This window comes from Pygocentrus nattereri, chromosome 5 (assembly GCF_015220715.1).
Source record: "Pygocentrus nattereri isolate fPygNat1 chromosome 5, fPygNat1.pri, whole genome shotgun sequence".
Taxonomy (NCBI): domain Eukaryota; kingdom Metazoa; phylum Chordata; class Actinopteri; order Characiformes; family Serrasalmidae; genus Pygocentrus; species Pygocentrus nattereri.
The window spans coordinates 8,413,085-8,438,525 of record NC_051215.1 but is presented as its reverse complement, the minus strand read 5'-3'; the positions used below and the strand labels follow the sequence as shown (position 1 = coordinate 8,438,525).

Here is a 25,441-nt window from a genome sequence, read left to right as displayed (position 1 = left end):
CTCCCCAAAGCTGAAAAAATGAAACACGGTTTTAGAAATTCTTAATATTGCTTGTGAAAACGTAGCTTTTCTCATGTGGATGAATTGTTTTGGTGCATGAAATATGTTCGCCAAAGTCTTAGGTTCACAAAGGGAGTGGAATGTATGAATAAAATAGTAGATAAACGTTATCTTCACAGCTATCTTCCAAAACCGCAGGCAACTGAACGAAAAGAAGTGTTTCTGACATGATGGGTAAGTCCTTAGTGATTTCCTGAGTGTCCATTAGTCAGTTTATTGCAAAATATAGACACAAAAATATACCAATTACAGGCGAGAAGCAGATGATGGACACATGAATCCACCAGTTACACACAGTGAGTGGTGGATGGCGTATGTCTCAACTTGTCTTCATTGGCTCATAACTGTGAGTCTCACACGATCTCATGATTTGGTGAAGTAGAAAGGGCGATTCTGCAGTTTCAGGAACTTTTCGAAACATATTTTTCTGCAGTATTATCACAAAGATATTAAAAGAAACACCAATAAACACATTACAGCTTCCTTTCTTTCAAACAGACTTGACATTTTTCAGGACCTGCAAAGTTCAGTCTTAGAAGTTGGCTGCATTTTCTGTTTCTCACAAACAAAGTAATCCCAAACACATTTAATGATGCTGAGATCTGGACTTCTGGAGTTGTCAGTCCATTGTGCTGGAAACACCATCAGCTTCCTTGTCTGTTTTGGAAATATTCTTCCTTTTGTCTACTTCCTTTCTTAGTGAGGCTTCTTGACAGCCACACATCCTTTCAGACCCATAGCACTTGGGTTGTCTTCTCATGGAAGGATGGACAGAAGCACCTGTGGATGTTTTCTGATCTGAAGCAGCTTGATTTTCTCCTTTCCCTCAAAGCTGAAAGCTGTAAGTGCTTTTAATCTGGTGGGGGCAGTTTTCGTGTCTACCAGGTCTTGCATGGTTGTTAGGAGTCCCAATTTCTCTGTATATTTTCATCATTTTTGAACTCCAGTTTTGGAAACTCCTACTTTTCTCACTTATTTTCCCTCAAAAATTTTATTTCTTATTCAAGTGGAATAGCTTATATCTAATCTCCTTAGAAGTATCTCCTGAAAAATGAATAGCGGTGGCTCTTTTGACTGGACATCAAAAAAAATGAAGGGTAGACACAGAAGCATGTGTACGATACCCATGTACAATGCTGCTGTCATAGAGACACAGTCAAACACACAGCACAGTGGAATAATTCTTTATGTAAGCAGCTGAATACCTTAACCATGATATCAGATACTGGTGGCTTTGAGGTCTTGTGAGTGCCTCCATGTGAATGACTGTTTTCCTCATTCAGCTTTGCACCCAAAGCCCTCCTCTCCTCTGCTGCTCATTCACAGAGCCGCACCTATGCCGACTGTTTACCTCCCGTACTTCCACCCTACGTATCCTGTTTGTAGGGCCTCTCCTCATTGTGGCATGCCTATTTACCCACACAGGTACAGCCTTATCACCCAGGCCTTCCCTTTCTCATTGTGCAAAAGTTTCCGAGTCCATGTACGAGTGTGTTGTGACACGGAGCATCTCCGTCGCTGCACTTTTCTTTGGGCTCTTTGTCTGGCCTTTCGCTCTGTGTTGTGCTCCTTTCAGGAGGGGGTGGAGAGTCCGGAACAGGAGGAACAAAACTGTAGATAAAAGCAGCAGATAAAGAGCGGCACATTAAGATTAACCAGTGAAACAAAGAGCTGTTGTTGTCATCTACTTCTGAACAGGGCAGGAGGGTAGAAGAGAGTTGATAGGCCTACACTATGTGTGTATGCCTGTTTTTCAGTGTCTCTGGGCTACCCCCCCTACAGGGGTGTAATCTACACTGTATACCTACTACGAAACCACTGGGATTTGCAAAATGCCCACTTACATAGGCCCAATGATGTTTATTTATGTATTTTTTCATGCCATGGCGCAGTAATACAGAGGTCAGTTGTTGTGAGGCGGTCATAAGAGTGGTATATCATGTATTTTACAATGGCTTCAGCCAAGCCGATTTTAGGACCAGAACTATCTGTTTTATAACGCACATCAAACCACTCTGAATGACTTTGATTACATCTCAACAATTGAATTACAATTCCCCTTTAAAGTGCTTAGTATATTTAATTTTTTTGTATAATCATTTATAACAATAATTAGGTGTGTTATTTTTATTATGTAATCAAGCATTCTCTAATTATGATTAGTCACAATAATGTAATCCAGCTTGGTAGAACAGCATTTTAAACTGGAAACTCAGCACTATGTAGTGACTCTGCAAAAACTGCCAAATTCAGCACAAAAAAATTAAGAAGTTGTTTGTGGACATATATTCTCATTAAGGGACAATCAGTTCTGTTGGCTAATGCTTGATTTGTTTTGTTTTGCTTGTGTAATCTGGAGATTAAAAGAAAGTATTTGGGTGTGATTTTTACTCATATTTGGAGCTAAAAACAGCAACAAAAATTTAGGAACTTGTCTTTAGGTATAACATTATGACCACCTCCTTGTTTCTGCGCTCTATTGTCCATTTTATCAGCTGCTCTAACCGTATAGCTACACTTTGTAGTTCTACAGTTACAGACTGTAGTCCATCTGTTTCTCTGATACTTTGTTACCCTGTTCTTCAGTGGACAGGACACCCATGGACCCTCACAGAGCAGGTACTATTTGGATGGTGGATCATTCTAAGCACTGCAGTAACGCTGACACAGTGGTGTTGTGTTAGTGTGTGTTGCTGCTGGAGTTTTTAAACATTGTGTCCACTCACTGTCCACTCTATTAGACACTCCTACCTTGTCGATGTAAAGCCAGAGGCAATAGCTCATCTGCTGCTGCACAGTTTATTGGTCATCCTCTAATCCTTAATCAGTGGTCACAGGATGCTGTTGGCTGGATATTTTGGTGGACTATTCTCAGTCCAGCAGTGACAATGAGGTCTGTAATTGTAGAACTAAAAAGTGCACCTTTATAGTAAGTGGAGCTGATAAAATGGACAGTGAGGGTAGAAAGAGGGAGATGGTCATAATGTTTTGCCTGATCAGTGTATAGTCTCATTATGAGACCAAGTCTTGCTCCACAAAATTAGAGAAGCTTGAATTCATCCTAACAGCCAAAGAATATCTGTGATTGGTCAAGATGCACACAATAAACCATGGAGTGACTGGTTAGGGGCTCATTTACATTTTGCAGCCTACTGAGAGACCAGTACTGCAAAGGTCAGTCCTGCAATAGAAATGAACAAGCAATATATTGTGCATCCCTAGTTTGTGTGTCGATGCACATCTCAGTTGCTTAACGGCCCTCACACAGGTCATTTGTGCCAGTAGCTCTGACCTGAGGGTGTCCCTGGGGACACAAAGGCATGATGTCACCATGTGGAAGTGCTTTGAAGAGTATGAGGGCACAGGAACATCCAGGCAGGACAATTACAGTATTATGAAGCCACAGTACACCAGCCATTGATTTCTATCTATGCGTCTGTGCCTGATCAAAGCAGAAGTGTCCCCCACACCACCCTGAGCACCTGGTTATGACACGGCCACATAGTTGGTGAGACACTTCCACCATAAACCAGCATGAACATGACCTCATTCGAAACACATTCACAGCCTGTCACAACTTTGGGGACACAGATAAAAGAGCATTTATTTCTTGCTTAGCAATGACTTCACACATTCAACGCCATCAAACCTTAGATTGACAGTATCACACAGGCAAATATTAGTAACATTAGTGACAACTTTGATAAATATGGTCCAGTGCCATAGGCCACTTATTTCATCCCCTTTTTTGTGAAGTTAGCACTCATCAGCACTCATGTTTAAACCACCTTTGGGCCAAAACAGTTTCATAAGAGATGGGCTCATGCATTTTTTAGCACTTTTACGTATATTTCTATAAAGTTGGATTAATCAATATCCACATTTCTAGTCAGATTTGTTTTGCTAAAAACATGGCAGCAAAAAGAGCAAAAATATTTCACACATTTTTTAAATTAATTTCTTGCATCTTGCAGAGAAAGTCAATGGAAGTACCGTTAATATGCTCATCAACTGCTTATATTTTCCTGTAAATTCCTGAAGGTGACGTGATGTGCTTGTGGAACATGGTACAGGTCCATGAGTCTCACTTGGTGTGCACAGTCAATGGATTTGAACCTTTAGTAGCTCTCAGTACAGCAGTTGTGACAGCCTTCTGTTAAATGTACATGGCTGAAGGCCACAAACAATTGTCGCAAGTATGCAAATGACAACACTCGACCAGCACATTGCAAATGTGCACCTTCTGCACAAACTCACTGTGTGTTCTTACACTGTGGCAGTTATAACATTCAGCACTCAAGGGGCCGACTGAGGACACTGACAGTGGACAGCTGAGGAGAGTGAGTTGCTTTACCTGTTCTACTGGAATAAGAAAGTGATAATGAAGTTAATATAAGCAATCAGTTTTTGCATGAGACTCAACTGCTTGTGTGCTATGGCAGCTGACCAGGACACAGCCTGCTGGTGGTATGAGAAGCTTGGCCAGGCTTGGCTTTTGCTATAGTTTGCACTTGCATTGTGTTACCCAAACCCCTGCAGACACCACGACAGCAAACAGTTCTGACAGGACATCCTGCCAAACACTTGACTTTTGTTCCTGCTAGATCAACTCTTACTTGCGTAGTTCAGTGGTCTCCAACTCTGCTACCTTCCTGCAGGGTTCAGTTGCATATTCTGCATTCAACATGCTGCCCCTCACTTACCTAATGCTAATAGGCAAGTGTGCTCACTGCCCCCTGGTGTGTGTGTGTGTGTGTGTGCTCACTAGAGTGTGGTGTTTCACTTCATGGATGGGTTAAATGCAGAGGTGAAATTTCCCCATTGTGGGACTAATAAGGGTCTCTTAATCTTAATAAAGCTGATCCAGCCAGTCAGGAACTTGTGAAGAAGATCATTAGCTGGAGCAGGTGTGGTCAGAATTAAATAGTGCAGGAAGGTAGTTCCCTATGACCAAAAATCAGTTTTTCCACCTCATTTTTTCTTAATGTTTTCAAACTTTGCATAAAATAGATGGACGAAAAATGGATAACTTTTAACAAGAGTGTGTCAATGAAACCACTCAAATAATTAATTAGGCAAAACCTGCTCTTTATACCAAGAAAGACACTGATGAACATGAAGCTGAGTGTTGAAGCTAAATCTGTTCTAAGCTTAAGCTTAGCTGTTTTATGCTAAGAAAAGCTTTGACATATTTTCTTCCATAACTAAAAAGTAACAGTGAAAATCCAACATCATTTGGAAAACATTACCTTCAAAGGGAGGCAGGACATCTCCAAACTTATGATGGATGTTTACAGTGTTTTCTAGACTTGAATCAGTAAACAAGTTTGCAGACCTGTAGTCTGTGTTGGCAATGTTTAAACATCTATGTAGTTTGACATGGAGTGAAAAATTTGACTATTTCACTCTTAGGCACATCCCAAAGGGATGTAATAGGATGTCTTAAGCGCCACAGAACAACTTTTTCGGCAGAGTGAATGTAACTGGAGTTACGCTGCCATCTGCTGGAGCGCAGTTGGATCTAAATAACAGTAACCTGTTTAAATATTTAATTGCAGAGAAAAAAGCTGAACCTGAGCGTTTATCATCAAGTCTCTTTGGTGTTAGTCTTTCAGCTCAATCCAGTCTCAAGTATGGGCAGTGAATAAAAGTATTCTGTGGACATTTAAACTAGATTACATTGACAATGTCTCCACAAAATTCATTCATTCACTGCGGAGTTGCACATTCCATTTCATACTATTGTGAATACATTAAGATTCAACTCATACAAGGGAGATTTCATAGGTAAGTTAGGGATGATCTGTCACATTTGCTTTAGATTTACCATCATGCACATCTGAAACCTCTGTCATGATCTATAATGATCTTCATTAATGTCAACCACTGCATGACCTCCTAAAATTCCTTGAACTCTTTACGTAAAGGTCTCATATGTAATATCCTGTGTATGTCTGACAGAAACAGTGGTCTGTTCTCTTTTAATTACTGGTGTATCTCCCAGACCTTTGCTTTGTATGATCACAGTTCTGATTCTGAGCTTTGGTTCCTCACAGTTTCTTTTTCATGCTTTTTCTTTTGAGTCTTAGTTCCTTTCAGCATTTCTTCCACATGCTGTTGAGGAGGTTCTTCTTTTGACTGGTTCCTTTTCAGTCTTGGTTCTCCAGTGCATCTTCCTTATGATCTTAGGGAGTTTTTTTCCTTTGAGTTTTGGTTCCTCTCAGAGGTTCTTTCTCATGTGCTTAGAGAGTCTTGGAGTCTTCTGCTTTTGAGTCTTGGTTCCTTTTAATTTTTCTTTTTTGTGCTCTTAGGGCATTTTTATTTTGAGGCTTTGTCCTCTCAGAGGCTCTTCCTCATATTCTAAGAGAGGTTCTCCTTTTAAACCGTGGTTCCTCTAAGTGTTTCTTACTCATGCTCTTAAGGGAGCTTTTATTTTGAGTCTTGGTTCCTCTAAGCACTTCTTTCTCATGCTTGTAGGAAGCTTTTTCGAGTCTTCTTTCCTCTCAGTTTTTTATGTTCTTAGGGAGTTTCCCTTTACAGTCTTGGTTCAGTGTTTAACCCTTATGCTCTAAGACAGTTTTTTGACTCTCAACATGTTTTTCTTCATGATCTTAATGAGTTGTTCCTTTTGAGTCTTGGTTCCTTTCAGCATTTTTTCTTCATGTCTGGAGGTTTTCCATTTTCACTCTTGGTTCCACACTGTTTCTTCCTCAAGCACGCAGAGGATTTTTGAGCTTTGGTTCAGCATTTGTTTCTTCATGATCTTAAGGAGTTTTTCCTTTTGAGTCTTTTTTGCTTTCAATATTTCTTCCTCATGCTCTTAGAAAGATTCTCCTTTTGGTTCCCGGCTCTTCTTAGTGGCTCTTCCTCTTGTATGTAATTAGTTTGCCTAAATGTCTGGAGAGAAACAGTTAATGTTGTAATGGTGTATATTGAGTGAGTGTCTCACAGGGGTCCTGGCTAATTCATTGATAAAATACTATTTGAAGTTGTATTCTTAATTTTAGGTGAATGTTTGGTCAAGACTGAGGCTTTGTCGCCCCCCTCTGGTCCAAACGGACACTTTCCTGACATACAGAATATTGAAATGCATATGCATGTGGTTTTAAACGGTATTCAAAATTGCTTATTATCCCACTATGCATACTATTTACTTTGCAAAGCAGATACGGGGAAGATAAAAGGTGTGTAGGTGGCAATGCAACACAATGCATGCATGTCCAAACTGTGAGAAAGCACAGAAGAGAGATTTCCCTTCAAATAATGCAACCCATGCTGAGAGTTCAACACACTGATGTTATCTGCTGCCTTTTCTTCTGAGCAAATGTGTTGTGTTTTCCTGTCTTCTGATGGTTTTGTAACCACACAGGATACACAACACAGAGATGCTGTTGACATCGCTGAACAGTACAGTTCATCAGCGCTGCCCTCCACCATGATGAAAGCACAAGAGCAGTCCACTTATGGTCATAGGTGTGGTTTGTTAAAAGGCCCACGTAATGGAAAACTGAACCTTCCTTTTTTTTTTTAAATAAGAGAGTAAACAGAAAAACAGAACATGGTGTAGGTTTCAAAAAGTACTGTTCACTCCCCATATATGGAAACAAAGCTGCAAAAAGAGCTCGTTTTGAATTCACTATTTTTGTGATGTCACCAAAACCAGCACATTTACAGATATCTGCTGTTCAGCTGACAGCTATTTAGCTCCGCCCACTCAAGCTGGAGTTATAAGGAGTGTTTCAGCCTGTACTGTTTTTTGAATGAGGCACAATATAAGGCAGCCAACTGGAACAAAGCTCATTTACATACATCAGTCTTGAATGCACAGTAACTAGCGCAACCTGTAACCTAAGGGATAAAGAAAGGTTAGAAAATGTCCTTGTAAAAATCAATTATAAATACTTTGGGTCAATAAACCTCAAATTCAGCAAATGCGTAGAAATCGTAAACTAAAATTTGCATAAAAATGCCATATTTAAGTGTGTTGTCTGTGAAGGAGGTGTAAACATTTTTTTTCACTTAGAAAATCAACTAAGCCTGATTTGACTGGGGTGTTCAAACCTTTGCACACAACTGTATGGACCCTTTATATCTAGAGATATCTTAAGATTGCCTTCATGTTGACAGTATATGAAAACAAGCATTAATTAATTGAATAGCAACTGCACATTGGCTTGTCTTATAAATGTGCTTTGAGTCAGTTGTTTTTCTGACCATTAATTAAGTAAAAGGAGTCAAAATAAATGTACATGGTAATGATCCTATGTTACAGATCCAGCTTATAAAGATCACGTAAAAAATGCTTGTTTGGTGCAAACTTAATGGGATGTAATGGGACATCTTTTTTTATCCTTGGTTTCACAAATGAATAATGACTCGCCCTTCTCACCAGTCTCCTGGGAAACTGGGTCACTCTTCAGATTTACAAATATGTTACAACATACTGTAAATATTTCAGAGGTATCTCGGGCATAGTTACAGTTGCTAGGCTAAGAAGGACCAACTGGATGAACTAATTTGCTACAGTGCCACCTTGAGGCAGACCACTGCTGCGTCTCTAGTTAGCTAAGAACTTTAAAGACAGTAACTTGCTGATTGTGTGTGAAGCAGTGAAACCATGACCTTTCCCTGAATTTGTATCTGAGTGTCTATTTTTTCTCTAGTTCACAGCATAACATTGTAAAAAGGTATTTTCAAAGATCCTTTAGAATTCAGATTCTGAGACACTCAGGCGGTCCAAGAGGTTAAGACCTTGTGGCCGATGCTGATACCAATAACCAATAGTTTAACATTTTTCATGTTTTATAACAGTTCACTCTGTCAAATTAATCAAACCTCCAGTCTTAAGTGTGCATTTGAGTCAGCTGAGTTAAAGGAAATGCCCACCACTACTGGTGATATCTGCATCAGGGCATATGGTGCTAATTATCTGTTGTAATTATTGACGGTGATTCTAATAATCTGACTGGTAACAGTCTAGTATAGGAAAAAGCTATCAGCAAATTGTAAACAAGATTATTCTCATTTATTAGTGACAGCTGTACCAAAACCAGTGCATAAGTTAGAGACCACCCTTCATTTACACAACTTCGCAGTGAGAACAATTATGCTTAATTTATTCAGTGGGAAAAAAGCAGAAGACATATTTAACAGAAGCCCAACAACTAAATATAATTTTACATTTTTTAATATTTAATCCACTTTTTATTTTTATATAAAATGTATTTATTTATTTTATCACAGCTTCAGTTCTTCACAAGAGACCCACATTTAGTTTCTCAAAAAAATCTGCAGGGATATTTTTTCTGATCCCCTTTTATCTATCCCTTATTTTTTTTCTCCAAGACTTTGGTTGCATTTTTTACTTTTCATGTTCCATTAACACACATTCAACACTCGACTTCTGGACTCTGGGGTGGTCAGTCTATTATTCTGAGAGCACCAGCTTCTTGACAGCTACACATTCTTTTATAGCCATTGCACTGAGTTTTTCCAAAAGGATTGTCTTATATTCAATGTGTGAAATATAGAGGTTGCTGGGAGGTCAAGGGCGTCCCAATTAATTAACAGTCACTGTTACCAAGCCAGACATTCCATACTGGTGCATACTGACAAAGAGCGAATGTTAATAACCTCCCTCAAAATGACAAAATAGGTTTTATAAGACTGAAAATGAATAGTCAATAACTCCTCCTGTCACATGTCAATAAGTATGTTTCAATGCACAAACGCTGTACCTCTCTCACGCTGTAATATCCTGTTGTCCTGCACCAATACACAGCGGAATTCTGCACTTGTTTGTTTTGGCCCACGCCGTCCCAGTGACCCGAGGCCAAAGCCGTTGCATATTTCTTTTATTATCACAGATCGTCCAACAAGATTTCCCATCCAGAACCTCAGAGCTGGTGACGCGACACAGAAAGGACAAAAATAAGGTCTTACAAAAAAAGGGATATAAAAAAAATGTCAGACACACAACATACGCAACAAGTTAAATTAATTCTCAACTCTGATATACAAAATAAAAGTCCATCAGCCACATTTATCTATAACATCCATTTTTCACGCGACTCAGTTTGGTAAGTCAGCTTCTTTTCCTGTTTGTCTTTTTTTTGTTTGTTTGTTTGTTTTTTTCAAAAATATCTTTTTGCCCTTTTCTTTATTTTATTTTTTTTTAAATATTAAAAACGTAAAGGAAAATAAAGACTTCATGTTATTTTTTTCTCGTGGATGGCAGTGTTACAACAATGTCTGGGAAAAACTTTGAGCAGAAACGGTCGCTTTCTTCCTCTTTTTTGTTGCATAAATAATGGAGAACGGGTTCTCTTATGAAGTGGGCTAACCTTGAAAACAAACCACTTTTATTTTCACTGCCTTTTATCTGTAAGCATATGACACATTGTCCTTCACAGTTCAAGCAAAGTGATTCAGTGGCCTAAATCAGTCCAGTTCTGTTCAATACTGTCAGTAACAGTGCTTGGTCAGGCCACTGGTCCAGGAAAAGGATTTCTTTTTTCTCTTCTGTACTTTTTTCACTCTTTTTTAAAATGTCTTCTTTTCCCATGACTGTGTATGTGACGATCGCTTAGGGAAGACGACAGGTTAGTGAGAATTAGAACAGCAATTTCCTCCGAATGCGTATTTTGGGTGTCTTTTTTTTTCTTCAAGGAAAATTATTTTCAATACAGATGTATTTTTTGTTAATATCAAATGTATTATTTTACCAAACACAGTTAATGTCAATCCCCGCAACCCTTCGCAATATAAAATAAAAACCTAGAGTTTGTGTTTCGGCCTTCCGCTGGTTTGAGAGGGCTTTTTTCTCCTCTTTCTTTCTGTAACAGGTGTCTGTGTGGTGAGGGGTCCAAGCACCAAAATATATTTATCCCAAAGTTGCCGTTAGACCTTATAGTCGAAGACTTTGTCCATTTTGTCCATGGCCAACAAGTGTTCATAGCCTGGTCATAGTTCTCTTCAGAAAGATCCAGTATATCTCCAATACACACATATTGATACAGTTCTGATTCCAAATGGCTTTCATTTGTGCAAACAGTCCACATTCCACCTCTCCCTTCTCCACACATACACCCCTACACATGACCCCATTAACTCCATCAACCGCTGTCCTCCTCCTCCTCTCCAGACTATGGATGAGTGTGGTTATTCAAACACTCAACTCACTTATTATTCGTTTATTTAATCAGGTGCTCATGTGGTTTGTAATATTGTGCATTATTTTGCAATTTTAAATAAAAATTCAAAATACAATGCGGAAATATTTTCAACAAAAGTATGTAGTGTGACTTCTGTAGGTCAATGACAATGCCTAAAATGTGAACATTATATCTATCTCTAAGATATCTTCAAAAGTTTGAACAGCCCCGGTCAAATAAAATTTTGTGTTGCTTTGTCAGAATAAGTTAACACATCCTGCATGGAGAACACGCTGAAATTTGGCTGTTTCTGTACATTTTAGTGCATTATTTATCTATTTGCTGGCTTTAACATATTGTAAATGTTAAGAAAAAATAAAATGTAATTTAATTTTTTTCTCTTTTTTCTCCAATATGTTAAATGCAAATGTTAGACCACAAATGTTAAACAGGCTTGGAGGAGAATGCTAACTGGCAATTTTGTCATTTTGGCTAGCATAGTGCTCAGAGATGGGGGGGGAGAAGGCCAATTACTCTGCCTTGGACTTTGGACCACAAATGGCTGTGGCATAACCAGGGATTGCAGTTCTGATCTCCTGAAAATAATGGCAACACTTCAAATGATAATGTTTTGACGCCAAATATTCAGTGATGCTGTAGTTTGAGCTTGTATGGTGTAGCATGGGCAACTTGCTGAACAGAACTACTAATCACTACATTATTTGTTCTGAGCCCTCCCCCTAACTCTGATTGGTCCATATGGTGTCACATGGTTACCTGCCTCACTGCACTCACTGAGTCTCTTGTGATTCTTTTTATAAGAATACAAACAGTGTTTTTAGTGATAGTTCAATTTTGGTTTTAGTCCATTGGTTGTTTAAAGTACATTACATGGCCAAAAGTATGTGGATATTATTGAGTTCTGGTGTTTAGCAAACAAGTGTATAAAAGCATGTGCAGCCATGCAATCTCCATAGACAAACATTGTCAGTAGAATGGATCATACTACAGTGACTTTAAACATGGCACTGTCATAGGATGCCACCTTTGCATAGTGCTAACAGCAAAGTTTGGTGGAGGAAGGGTAATGCTCTGGGGTTGTTTTTCAGGGTTTCATCTTGACCCCTTGGTACCAGTGAAAAGTTATGTTTATGCTACAGCACAAAAAGAAATTTCAGACAACTATATGTTTGGGGAAGTATGATTGTGCCCCTGTGCAGAAAGTGAGCTCCATAAAGACATGGCTTGATTGGTTTGTTGTGGCCTACACAAAGCCCTGACCTCAACTCCACTGAACTTATTTGGGATGAATAACAAGGTCAACTGTGAACCAGACCTTCTCGTCCAACATCAGTGACTGAGCTCTCAAAGGCTCTTCTTGGGTACAAATTCCCCACTGACACACTCCAGTGTTCACAAAAGAGTGGAGACTGTAGCTGCAGAGGGGTGGGGGTGGGGGACTCAATATTAATGGTTTTTAGACGGGCAAGCTGCCCACCATCTCATGTTGATATGTTGGTCAGGTGTCTACATACTTTTGGCCATTTAATGTACTCCTATACTGGGTCTAATGCTAGGCAAAATTATCTCTGTGGAGCTGTGTATGAAAACATTTAAAATAAAACGGTGACAGTGTAAATTGTGCAAACTATCCTTCTGTAGGTCAGCTTGTAGGGTGTGAACACACATACGCATGTAAAAACAAAGATAACAATAATAATAACTAAAGATATTAATTCAGGTACAGATCACATTATATGTTAACTGGACAAAATAAACAAATAATAAAACTCTCTTATTTTGTTAACAGTCAAAATATTTGCTGAGATTTGTGAACATTGTTAATAATGTGTATATTTGAATGGTAAACAGGGTTAACATGCCCATCCCTACTCCCAGCATAGTGAGGATGAGGAGGTAGCGAAGGATGGTGGTCAGGAGGGGCTAGTACTTTGCAGCTCTTCTCAAACCAGCGAGGCCTCGGCTAGTCATAACTCTGTTATCTCCAGCGGGCTTTCGGACAGTGTGGCCTTGTTGCGGTGCATGGGTGTGGACTTGGCTGACTCTGTGCGGGCGTTGCGCTCAGCGTAAAGTCCGCCGTCAGCGTGCAATGCCTCCAGGGATCTGGCCAGGGCCCGCTGGTCGTCCTCTGGCAGGCTGTTGAGGTCAGAGGTCAGTAGGGTGCCTGTGCTGCCATGGACCACATGCACACCGTCTGGGCCACGCAACTCCACCGGGTGCTTGTGCTTAAATCGAAGTGTTCCTCTTCCTCCTACACCGATTTGCTCCTCGTCATCGTCGTCCAGGTCACTCTGGACCAGCTGACCACAGAAAGAGAATGGACGGAAAACTACTATTGAGCAATACAAAGTATCCAACTGCAAACCCTCAGATCAAAAAGCTCCAGACCAAACCCCTGCCTGGGTGAATGTAAACTGCTCTTATCAGCTATTGTCAGCTAGTTAGATTTGTATGCAAATTATTGAGCATGAATTAATAACCTAAATCTAAATTCATAGTTTATTAGTCTATAACTGGCAATATAGTATTACTAAGGCTTTGGGTAGCATGAAGTGACTTTTAATCAGAGGCTAAGGAGTCAGCTTGGATCACAAATACTTATTCAAGGTACTTGATGGCAACAACATATTGAAAACATTCACTTTCAAGATTTCATTTTATCTGCATTTGGTTGGTGAAACGTATTGAAAATCTTTACTACTTTTTAGCCATTTTAATAATGACTAAAACTGTACTTCAAAATATGGAAAGCATATTAAAGTATTAGTGACTTCTTAAACTCTTATTAGCTCTAAGGTAATACACTCCAGAAATCACCTGATGCTACCTAGAACCTAAAGATGTATTTAAAAGGCATTAGAAGGAATTCTCAGACACTTTCACATAACAAACCTCTTCTTTTGTACTAATACAGGTCATAGTAAATGAAAAGTAATGTACAGCGAATAAACCATTTAGAAGTGTCCAATGTGGGCTTTACTGAAATATATCCCAGTATGTGTTCCTTCAAAAATGCTATCACTTTAGCTAGCTAGATAATGTCATTAGTTGCTCGCTGACTAACTTCAGCACAAACTGGGGCTTCTCCCACCCAAGCTGAGGCCTGGTCTGTGGAGCTGCAGCAACATGGGAACACACAGCCACGTGCAAAAGGGCACCCCTAGTCAAATTCCATGTTTTGCTAATTTGCTAACAGGTTCTCTATTTAGAGAAAAAATAACTAAGTAAATAAATAAATATACAAATAAATACATACATTAATAAGGCTTGTAAAAAAGGTTTTATTATGTAAACTAAAACTAATGAAATATATATAAATTGGGCACTAAATATGCATGTTTTCCTGTAGAGGATGTGTTATGTTCACTAGAACAAATCTTGTATTCAAAAACATTTGCATAGGACTGTATGTGTGAGCGAAAAAAGGGAAAGTTTCAAGTACACTTCTGACAGGATTACTTTTGAATGGGGAGGTGGGGTGATGTAATTTTACCACAGAACGTTTGTAATGGTCATGATGGACTTACACAGGATAAGACATTACTGTAACAGAGATGAGAGGGGATACTCGATTTACACATCGACACCACATTAAAGGAAAGTTCTATATGCCATACGTTCAGAGGCTCAGAAGCAGAAGACATCCCAGAGGGTTTTAAATTTTTTGCTCAAATGTTTGTCTTTGCTGGCTCAGGAGGCTTAATTGTGACTCTCCATCAATTCCTTAGTATAAATAGCATTAGACAAAAGGAGTCTGGCTCAGGGAAAAAGAATAGTAATTATTACCAGCATCTAAACTAAGAAGGCTCCTAGACTTGGCTGAGAAATCATTGAGAATACTGTCTTAGTTCAGTAAAATGTGGGACTTTTTTTTTTCCAATGGGATGTTTAAACATTTATTATAATGGCAAGTTTGTTTACCTTAATCATAAAGGTAGCTGCCTTAAGTGAATTAACATTGTGTGTCATTAACACTGTCATTATTGCTGGAATTTAAAGTCAGCAGTCAACAAATAACAACTAATTTTTTTTTGCACAAATTGCACATGAGGTGGAACTGTATCGACTTGATTTGGGCCTCAGAGAATACAAGTAAATGCTTCTATGAGCGGCTCTGTACTTGAAAACGATTTCTCCACAGGATAAGAGGGAATATTCAGAGACATGGCCATTTGCACGTGATTAATATAACTTGGGGTTATTCCCCTTGTTTTATAGTAGTTAAAGCCATTTTAAAAATTACTGATGTGATGAAATAGGACAGAATAAATGACCAAATCAGAAACACATTGAGAAACACCAGTAATAACAACATTACCCCACTATGCCATGTAAAACTAATACTGTCCAAATGTCAAAACAGTTATATTTCTTCATTTATGTAAACCAGTCAGAAGAACAGACAGCCAGACAACTTTTTGTGAAGCAAAAAGGGGAAAAGGTGACCACAAGAACTGCAACATTGTGAAACGTCTAGTAGAGTGGAGTGAAACTGCAAGGTGTTAGAAAAAAGGGCAGAAGACAACAGGCCGATTTCCCAGACACACACTAAGATGCAAAAGAGGTACATTTAAAAGAGTAACTAGCTAAGGAAAATGCTTAACTCATGTCTGGGAAATCGCTCTTTTTAGTATCATTTAAATGAACACTTCAGAGCTAGAGTGAAGAAAGAAGAAAAGGCCAGTGAAAGGGGAGGTCTTCTAGGCAGTAGAGAGGAAGAAGAGCTATAGCAGGGTCCATCCACGCCTCCCACCTCTGTGATTGATGACTGGTCCTGACTGGTTGACTTGGTAACCAGACGGGCGGCGAAGAGCTTTTTGAGTCTCAGATAATCGTCCAGTACCACCTTTAGTAGTGAGCCCTGATCAGATAGCAGGATTGGTCATTTGATGTGGTGGTGAAATGTCCATTAGTTCAGAGTCAGATCTGATCTCACTGGCCATTTAGCTCCATGGCCATGAAGATGTGATCTACAGACTTTGTCCACACAAATACGGATATATATGAAAAAAGATTTTCTCATGTCTTGTGACATAATATTGAGTCAATATGCTAAAGTATCTTCATATGATTCATGAAAGGAAACTGCTACTCTGGTAAGCAAAGACTCATTAGCTGACCAAATGCAAACAGCAAACCAGGGCCACTTGAGGAGAGGAGAGATTTACTCCCTACTTTTCTAGTAAAATCTAGTAACAGAACTTTGAAATCTATTTAAAATATACAGGTATCCAGCTTGTTTCAGTATGTTGAGCTTGTCAAGTTGTGCATCTCTCAGAGATAGAAAAGGCTGAACTTTAGCAAATATTTCTCAAATAATTAAATGCTACTTTAGTGACTGCATTTACATGTGTAACAAAACAGAGTTGAGAATCTAAGATTACACCCAGGTTTCAAACTTCAGGTGTAGTATATGTTTATATGTTAAAGATACGATTATATATTAACGAACATATCTGCTCAAAACATTACTGGCCCCTGGCAATTCTCCCAACTCTCCAGATTATGCACTCATTATCCTATGATCTCAGCTCTGACACATCTAAAAATTAGGAAAGGTTAATCTGAATGCCACAGCTATGTTTAATACACACACAGCAGTCCTGCATGCAAGACAAAGTATGCTGCAGTTCTAGCTCACTGTCCATATATGGAAAGAATATGTCCTTAACCTTAACGCCATTATACACTGAAAACAAAGTGAAAAAAAAAACACAACACGAAAATGCCACAAAATAGACGGGCAGAATACATATCAACCAAATCAAACAAAGTCATTTGCTCCTCACAAAATGGGCAAACTATGACATTGTGCAAGACATTCTACTTTGGAAAACTGCAAGGAGAACAGAAAGTTTCTCCATACTTACTGTCATACAAACAAATTGTGCTTGGCGTGTTCAGGTCTTTAGCCATATTTGCTGATGCGCTGGCCTGGTGTAAATGTCCTCAGATAGTGTACGCATGCTTTGTATGGGCATTTTCTGCTATTGAAATGCTACTTCAGGATGGAAAAGCTTTTTTTAAGAAAATGGTGTAAAATCATTATTGTGTAATGGTTTAATCCAAAGCAGTGTTTGAAAATGTACCCGTATTAGTGTGGACAAGGCTTGTACGCTATGCATTCCTTATCATGAATCTGCCTACTATAAGGACTCACCTTAATGGGTCCCTCTCGCATGATCTGGCCCAGCTTAGCAATGTTATCATACTCCTGAATGGCAGCTCTGAGGTAGCGGTCATCCTCTGGTTTAGAGGCGTGAGGCTCACGGCCAAAAGTGCCCTGTAGATTATAATCAAAACATTTATTTGACTAATTATGTTCAACAGGCTTATTTGAGATGTTCAGTTGGTTTAGTGGAAGAAACTGAAAGACTAGAAGTAATAAGTGAAGGTAACAGTCTGTGCTTGTTTTTCTGACTTGATCAAAGTACTGTTAAGAGTTGCATGAAAGAGTGACCACTCTGCAAAGCAGATGTGTGTGGTGTGCAGCTGTGTTTGTGTGCGTGACTGACGTGAGTGCGAGCTGGACTGTTCCACAGATCAGTGATGTCACTCAGATTCTCAGGCAAGTCGTCTTCATGCTCAGCCTGAGCAGCCAGCTCTAGGTTTCTGCAGAATGGGTCCAGCCATACAGGATTGGCTCTACACACACACACACACACACACACAGACACACACACACACACACATACATACACAAATATAGTATCACATTTTTCAGTATTTAGTGTGTCCACATTTGGCCTTTCTTGCAGCTTCTGACTTGCTTTCAGTTTTTAAAAAGAAATCTACAGGGAAATTTTTCCACACCTCCAAAGTTCAGTCTTAGATGTTGGTTGAATTCATCAGGCCATAAAACGTACTAGTGGACACAAGTGTTTGGTGCGCTTCTATCTATCCACCTGTGGTTCTAGACACAAAGCTCTTAAATTCAGTATTTAAATGTTAAATAATATGGTAGATCAATGTTAAGTTCCCAGTGCGAGTCAGGACAGTTGTTTAAATTTGGTCATATTTGCTTACTTGGGGGCCCAAGTGGATTGCGCCGATAAAACCCATGGGACGATCCAGGCCTGTCCACATCACAGCTGTCCAGTTTTGACGTTCTAGTGTGCAGCTTCTTTTCTGTCTGCTTCCTGTTCTAAGTGTGGTCTCTGACTTTTACATAGTGATGTAGAGATTACAAAAAACTGGCCAATATTAATCAACTCTCAGCATATTCTGACCATTTGCCACCCTTAAGAGCAGACCATAGAAGTCAGAGAGTTGAAACAAAGAAATGGTATGAACAATTTGTGATGTACATTATTTTTGATAGGAAAGTGTCAAAACCTTTACAAGGGAATTTTAAGTGAAACTGAAGCAACTGCAGTACTTTATCTTTTTTCTGTTAAGAACATACATAAGTCTCAAAAAACATACTTTTTAGTACTGACAGATCCTGCACATATATACTTTACTCTTCTTCTTCTTTCGGCTGCTCCCTTTAGGGGTCGCCACAGCGGATCATCTGCCTCCATCTTGCCCTATTCATTGCCTCCTCTACTTTCACACCAGTACACATATAGACTTTACTAAACTAACTAAATATAAATACATCTAAATACACCAATCTTAGGAATATTCAGGAAATTGGAGAAAATGCATTAAGTTAAAGTACTAAGAGCATCTAGTAGTGCTGCGAATCTATGATACTACTATGATACTACTACTATAATACTACGAACCCAGCAGCTACAGTGCTTTACATCAATCAACACAGTGCAAAGATGTCTAGCTGTCTCAGTCAGAGCACACAGAGCCACAGCTCACAAAAAAGACACGTACCAGTGTTCATACAGACATGCAGATAAACAAACAGAATAGATCTGACAGCATCGCCATTTATGGCCAGATTAGCTCAGATATCAGGCACTTTGTCTATGTGTTGGAGGAGAGGCAGAGACTTACCAGCAGGTCGCATAGAAGCTACAAGTTTCATTTTGAAAGCACATCACAGATTTACATGTTTACTGTGGAAATAAGGCAGTGATTGGACAAAAATTGTGTGAATTCTCATGACTGCAAGATCCCAAATTCCTTGAGGGTCTGAAATCACTTTGATGGAAATGATCTGCTTGCAGCAAAATTCATAGAAAATGTTTAAAGCAATTAAAGCATCATTGCAAAACCAGCCATTAACTACTATACCAAAACAGACCTAGCCATGCTTTGTGCCTTTATGTTTTAATAAGATTTTAGCAAAAAGAACATCTCAGTGCCAAAAACAAATGTGAAAACATATCAAATCTTGTCAATTTATTGTTGTTGCAACATTTTTTTGTATTTTTGTATGTTTGTTACTTGTTTTAAGTCATTTTATCAATTGAAATAGTTTTACTCTGTTGGCAGATGACTTGGCTTGTTTCAAGACATAATGCAGATGATTTGTTTGCTTTTTTTTAAGAACTGCTTGAAGAAAGAAGAACTATTTGCAATTATATGGCCAATTTATAAGGCGATTTCCATAGACAAAATACATTAAAAACAAGTAAAAATGTCTCAAAATAAGTTAAATCTTATATTCTTAATAAATCTCAAAATGAGGAATATCAGATATACTGACTGGATATAGGATTATTTTGCTTGCCAAGAATTGCTCAAGTCAATACTGACTTTTGTTATGTTGTAATACTGGTATTTATTCATCTCTAAGTAGGTCATTAAAGAGGAATTACACAGATTTTTTTCAAAATTTCTGCATAACGCATTCACTGAGATCTAACTAAAGTCATTCACAGTGGTTTAATATGAATTGGTTAATCAAAGAGAAGCTTAACTCAGATTTCTTTACAGTGGTGGTGATAAGAACCAGGGGTGACAATGCTACACAAATACAGCCATTGTATTTACTATCAAAAATGACAACATGCATTTTCTGAGTTTTAATATGTAACATTATCACTGGTAAAATAGTATTAAATCAAAAAGAACAGTTTGCTTTGGGCATGATTTAGCCTCATAATGCCTTACATGTTCCACCAATGCAGCCTTTAAAGTAGCCTTTCAATATAGCCAAATAGCCTTTAGAAAAATAGTATGTTTCAGGGCAAAACATGTTAATACATGTTTTAAGACATCTTACAATTGTTGAAATACATTTTTCAAGCAAAACGCACCTTATTTATAACCATTTCATGCCATAGCTTCTTGTGCAGTAACTTTTGAAGGTATTAAATGCTTCAAACATTTGGTTCCTATCACCACCACTGTGAACAAATTTGATTCAGCTAGTTTCTTTAGAATTGAGCATTTTACATCAAGCCACTCTGAATGACTATTTACATCTTAACTATTTAACTCTGCAGAACTCTTGAAAAAAATGGTGGAATTCCTTCTTAACCCACCCAACCAGCCTAGCTGAGAAGAAAGACTTGGGCATTTTGTATAGTTGGGGGAACAGGCACAGGGGGTTATTCAGGGTTTAGATTTGAATCACTTCAGTTATGCCTGTGTGTCATAACTGGGAAAAAACATGATTCTACAGTCAAGCAGCAGAGTTCCTGTGCAAACATCTGCACCCCCTTCAATATTTATACAGAAGACTTAGTAGATCAGATTCTCACTGATTCTGCTTCCCAGACCTATTTTTAGACACCAACAACTGCTAATTTGAAAATGTCCTTGAAAGAATAAGATACTTCCAATCGTGATTGGAACTTTTATGTGGCTAATATATCTGTTTGTTTATGTGCAAGGCTTATCACTTCTATCGACTTGTCGCCGGCTCACCCTTCAAACGAATACTTGTTGGTGTTGGGCATATCCAGGATGTCCATCATGCCCTTGTCCCCTGGACAGCAGGCAGAGAGAGAGAACAAACGGAGCTTGTTAAGCTCACAGCACACATCAACAAACAAATATAAAGCCGTGCTTGTAAGAGTTCCTGGTGGGGAGCGCGGCACGCTCTGCACTTCCTCTACTGTGATCTTCTCACCTGTGGAGCCAGCGACGATGGCCTTCAGCTTCCTCTTGTGTCTGTTTGAAAGCACACACATAACTAACTGGCACGATGACCTTTCAATAATCTCTCACTTCTGTGTTTCAAACTGTACTTAACCCTTAATTTAAGTTGAATTGAATGTTATTCAAGTTATTTCTTAACCCCTTAAACACAAACCAGCAAGTGCAGTTTAATTTTCAACTATATAACTTCCACATGTTGTTGAAAATGAGAAAAATAGCATAATAACTCTTTAATTAGCAGAATTCTTTAATTAGGTGGCACATTTGTTAATGATTATGTTGCTCCTCATAGGAGCCTGTTTTGATAGTGCTACTGAAAAAGCTTGCAGATTGAACATACTGTTCAGAGAATTGTTAAAAAAAGTGTCATTAAAATAACTGTAAGACAAGCATAATGTTGTTGAAATTACTTACACTGTTCTGTAATACCAGTTCATAAAGATGAATAGCATGGCTGCCAGAAACAGCAGCACAGCCAGGATTATTATAGCCATCTACACACAGAGAGAGAGAGAGAGAGAGAGAGAGAGAGAGAGAATAAAAATCACATACATCAAACCGATCATTCTACCAAATTGGATCAAAGTCAGAGCTGAAAACACATTTCCTTCAGTTTTGAAGGACTCTGTACCTTTGTTAGGTGTATTTTATTAAAATAAAAAAAAAATTGAACGTTACATTTTGTCACTTACAAATCAATCACAACACAACAGAAACATAACCAAATTTCAGGAGTTTCAGTAGTGACTGTTTCAGTGGTGACAGTTCTAGCTAATTTTGATCAGAACATAAAAAGCAATAGGCAGCACATGGCTAGCAAACACAGCTTTAAACAGTTGTACATACAAAAATAAAATAATTTTTCATCAAAACACTAAAATGTTTACTTAATTGTTTCAGTAGTGATGGTTCTTAATGATACACACTGATTTTCAGACTTTAGGACACTTTTACTTTTAAACAATGGGATCTAACTGTTCTCCATGTGGCACTGAGGGACAGGTATGCAGTCTCACTTCCTGCTCTAAAATACAGGGATGTGGCTAAAATAAGGCTCTGCCTATGGACTAAAACACTCTGTTTTGGTAGTGATATGAAAATGTGGGACAGCATTTTTTTTAGTACATACAGTACATTTTTACTATGTGATTGCAGTTTAAACTATTTGGGAGGAACAGACACTTCATACTGGATATTACATAAACCACACACTCACTTGTAGGGTGGTGAGGTCATCAGGGGCTCGTGCACTCACTGCAGGCTGGACATCCAGGACGTTATAGTTCCTAAACAGATTTCTCAGCTGTTCCTTATTCTCATCAATCATCTGAATCACCCTGCCAAAGTGTCAATCACTCCGTTAGTTAGCATAGCCTATTGATTGGGACGTCTTGGCATTTCATTTATAAACATGTATAAACGTTATGTTGCTTATCAAAAATTTGGGGTCATGTATATAACTGGCGACATGTCCAGGGTATGTCCCGCCTTTCGCCCAATGATGACTGAGATAGGCTCCGGCACCCCCCACAACCCAAAAGGAGAAGTAGCTTAGAAGATGTATGTGTATGTACGTATATAACTGGGAGTAATGCCAAATCACACATATCTTATTCCCTTTGTTGTGTGAAGAGCACCTTTTAGGCATTTAAGCCACCTTTTTGGCCAAAAAAATGTCCAATATGTGCTTTTCTATATTTAATAGAATCATGCTTGTTGTATTTAAACTACTGTAGTAATACTCCTATGTTGTTGTTTTTGATTGGAAGTTTTGTTACAAGATAGCTAACGTTATGTTAAGCTACGACTGCATACTTGATAAGAATGTCTGCCAAATAATCTAAATATTTACATGGACTACTGTAAATAATGCACTTGATTAAAAAGCAGTAATTAAAGCTATATTATGTAAGATTTGGGGAGTTGGAGACTCTGGCGAAATTTATAATTGCACGCAACATGCAGAGGAATAATAATAATGTCGGCTGTACCTTCACACAATCTGAGGACAGTAAGCATGTTGAAGTACTCAAATAGAACTCAGTCAGAACTTGGTGAAGGACGTGTCTTCTAAGGATGTAAGTGAATTATCTACTATTGTCATCATAACTTCATTGGTATAATTTTGCATTTGATACCTAAACATCAAGCCAGACCTTTTTTCTGAGCCTGTGTGTGTGAGACATAGTTCAGAACCCCCCCCCCCACCCCCACACAATCTGACTTGACATCTCAGACTTTGAATGCTACTTCTTTAAATTAGAAAAAAATTATACATTGCAGCCTAACAGTCAGAGAGTACAAGGAATGGTGTCCCCAAACTTTTGATAAGCATTATAGTACTAAACCTGAAAATTAATTATGGCAAGGTAGACCGACCTCTCCACATCCAGGATGCGGTTGTTCTGCTTGTTGACCACGTGAATCAGCACATCCGTTTGTGCAAAGTTCACCCTGCCCTTTTTATCCACATGGAACTGAGAGAGGATAATCAACAGAGAGAGAGAGAGAGAGAGAGAGAGAGAGAGAGAGAGAGACTAATTCCCATAGACTGCTCGTTGATATGCAGTGAGGATGTGCCTGATGGACAGGCTTATGGTGCATGACACAAACCAAAATTACCTGTACATCATCCATGTTCACTATGGCTCCTGTGATGTTTGAGAGCAGGTTGATGAACTCTTCTTGGAAGAGCCAGACCCGCTCTGGTATCTCATTAATGATGAGCTTCACCCTCTGGTCATCCCGGAGAATGTAAATGCCCACCAGCGCCACATCACTGTGTCCAGCCAGGTCTCTCGCCAGCACCTCCACCACAAAATAGCCTGGGTCATACGCCGTGAAGAGGTCAAATGTTCGGATTATACCATCTGTTTCACCTGGCCAAGGAGAATAGAATGGAAAAGAATAGAATAGAGGTTGATATAGAATAGAACAGAATAAAATAGAACAGAACAGAATAGAATAGGAGGTCCATAGTAACAGAACAGTGATGAAAAAATGACCGAACACAATTAGATAGAGGTTCATTGAGAATAGAATAGAGTGGAGGTTGGTAGAGAATAGAATACAAGAGAACAGAATAGAGTTTAATGAAGAATAGAATAAAATAAAATAAATTGTCATATTTATGTGAAATGGCATTTTTTTTAAATCATAAAAAAGAGAATTCAAAATGATTAACACTGAAATCAGCTTCTGCACAAATAATGGTCATTGAAAAAATTCTAAACTAAAAATAAAAGATTTACAATAACACATAAACTTGCTGTTTTAAAAAGCATCCCGAAAAGTCTCAACTCTGATTAATTCTAAGATCTTATTAGTGAAGCATTTAAGGTAACTTAGTAAGTGAAAGCACCACCAGCAGATGCATACCAATGATGAAGACATTGCCAATGTCCTCAGAATCGTTGGACAGTAGTTTGATGTAGCGTATGGACAGAATATGATACAAAATGAGACTGTTGTTGCCGATGTCATTGTCAATGGCTTGAACTTGGATCAAATCAGAGCCCACCTTAGCATCCGCAGCCACACCTGCAGAGGGAAAGACCAAATACAATATGACAACACACAATACCAAACAATGTAAACCATATTCTTAATGGAAAATACTACAAAATCAACATATCAAATGTTGAAAGTGAGAAAGTGTATATTTTTTTTAAATATATGCTCAGTTCCAAGAAAGTTGGGATGGGGGCATGTTTACCATAGTGTTTCATCACCTCTTTACAACACTCATTTGGGAACTGAGGAGACAAATTGCTGTAGCTTTGAAATGTTTGAAATGTTTTCTCATTCTTGTTATATACAGTGTTTCAGCTGCTCATCAGTTTGGGTCCTCATTTGTCAAATTTTTCATTTAATAATGTGCCAAATGTTTTCAGGTCTGTGACAGGTCTGGACTGCAGGCAGGCCAGTTTAGCACCCAGACTATTTTAATACGGAGCCATGCTGTTGTAATACATGTGGTTTGACATTGTCTTGCTCAAATAAGCAAGGCTTTTCCTGAAAAAGACATCATCTGGATGGCAGATGTTGCCAAAACATGTACATATCATTCAGCATTAATGGTGCCTACCATTACTGAATACTGAATACTGTCTTTTGAACTGTGCACTGATAACAAGCTGAGTGGTGAGAGCCCAGTGTCGATAATTTCCAAAAAGAATTCCAAATGCTGATTTATTGGA

General features: G+C 38.6%; 1 protein-coding gene across 1 annotated transcript in view; it reads right to left on the bottom strand.

The window, feature by feature from the left end:
- Positions 1-9,379: 9,379 nt before the first annotated feature.
- The window catches only part of cdh23 (cadherin-related 23), a 435,604-nt gene continuing 419,542 nt past the window's right edge, over positions 9,380-25,441 (bottom strand). The window contains exons 59-69 of the mRNA XM_037538890.1: positions 24,621-24,782; positions 23,865-24,121; positions 23,622-23,719; positions 22,459-22,579; positions 21,657-21,736; positions 21,214-21,254; positions 21,009-21,069; positions 17,750-17,879; positions 17,395-17,517; positions 15,988-16,095; positions 9,380-13,534 (exon numbers count right to left, since the gene is read on the bottom strand). Coding sequence (XP_037394787.1) covers positions 13,202-13,534; positions 15,988-16,095; positions 17,395-17,517; positions 17,750-17,879; positions 21,009-21,069; positions 21,214-21,254; positions 21,657-21,736; positions 22,459-22,579; positions 23,622-23,719; positions 23,865-24,121; positions 24,621-24,782 — 1,514 coding nt within the window. The 3' untranslated portion in view covers positions 9,380-13,201. The remainder of the gene's footprint in view (positions 13,535-15,987; positions 16,096-17,394; positions 17,518-17,749; positions 17,880-21,008; positions 21,070-21,213; positions 21,255-21,656; positions 21,737-22,458; positions 22,580-23,621; positions 23,720-23,864; positions 24,122-24,620; positions 24,783-25,441) is intronic.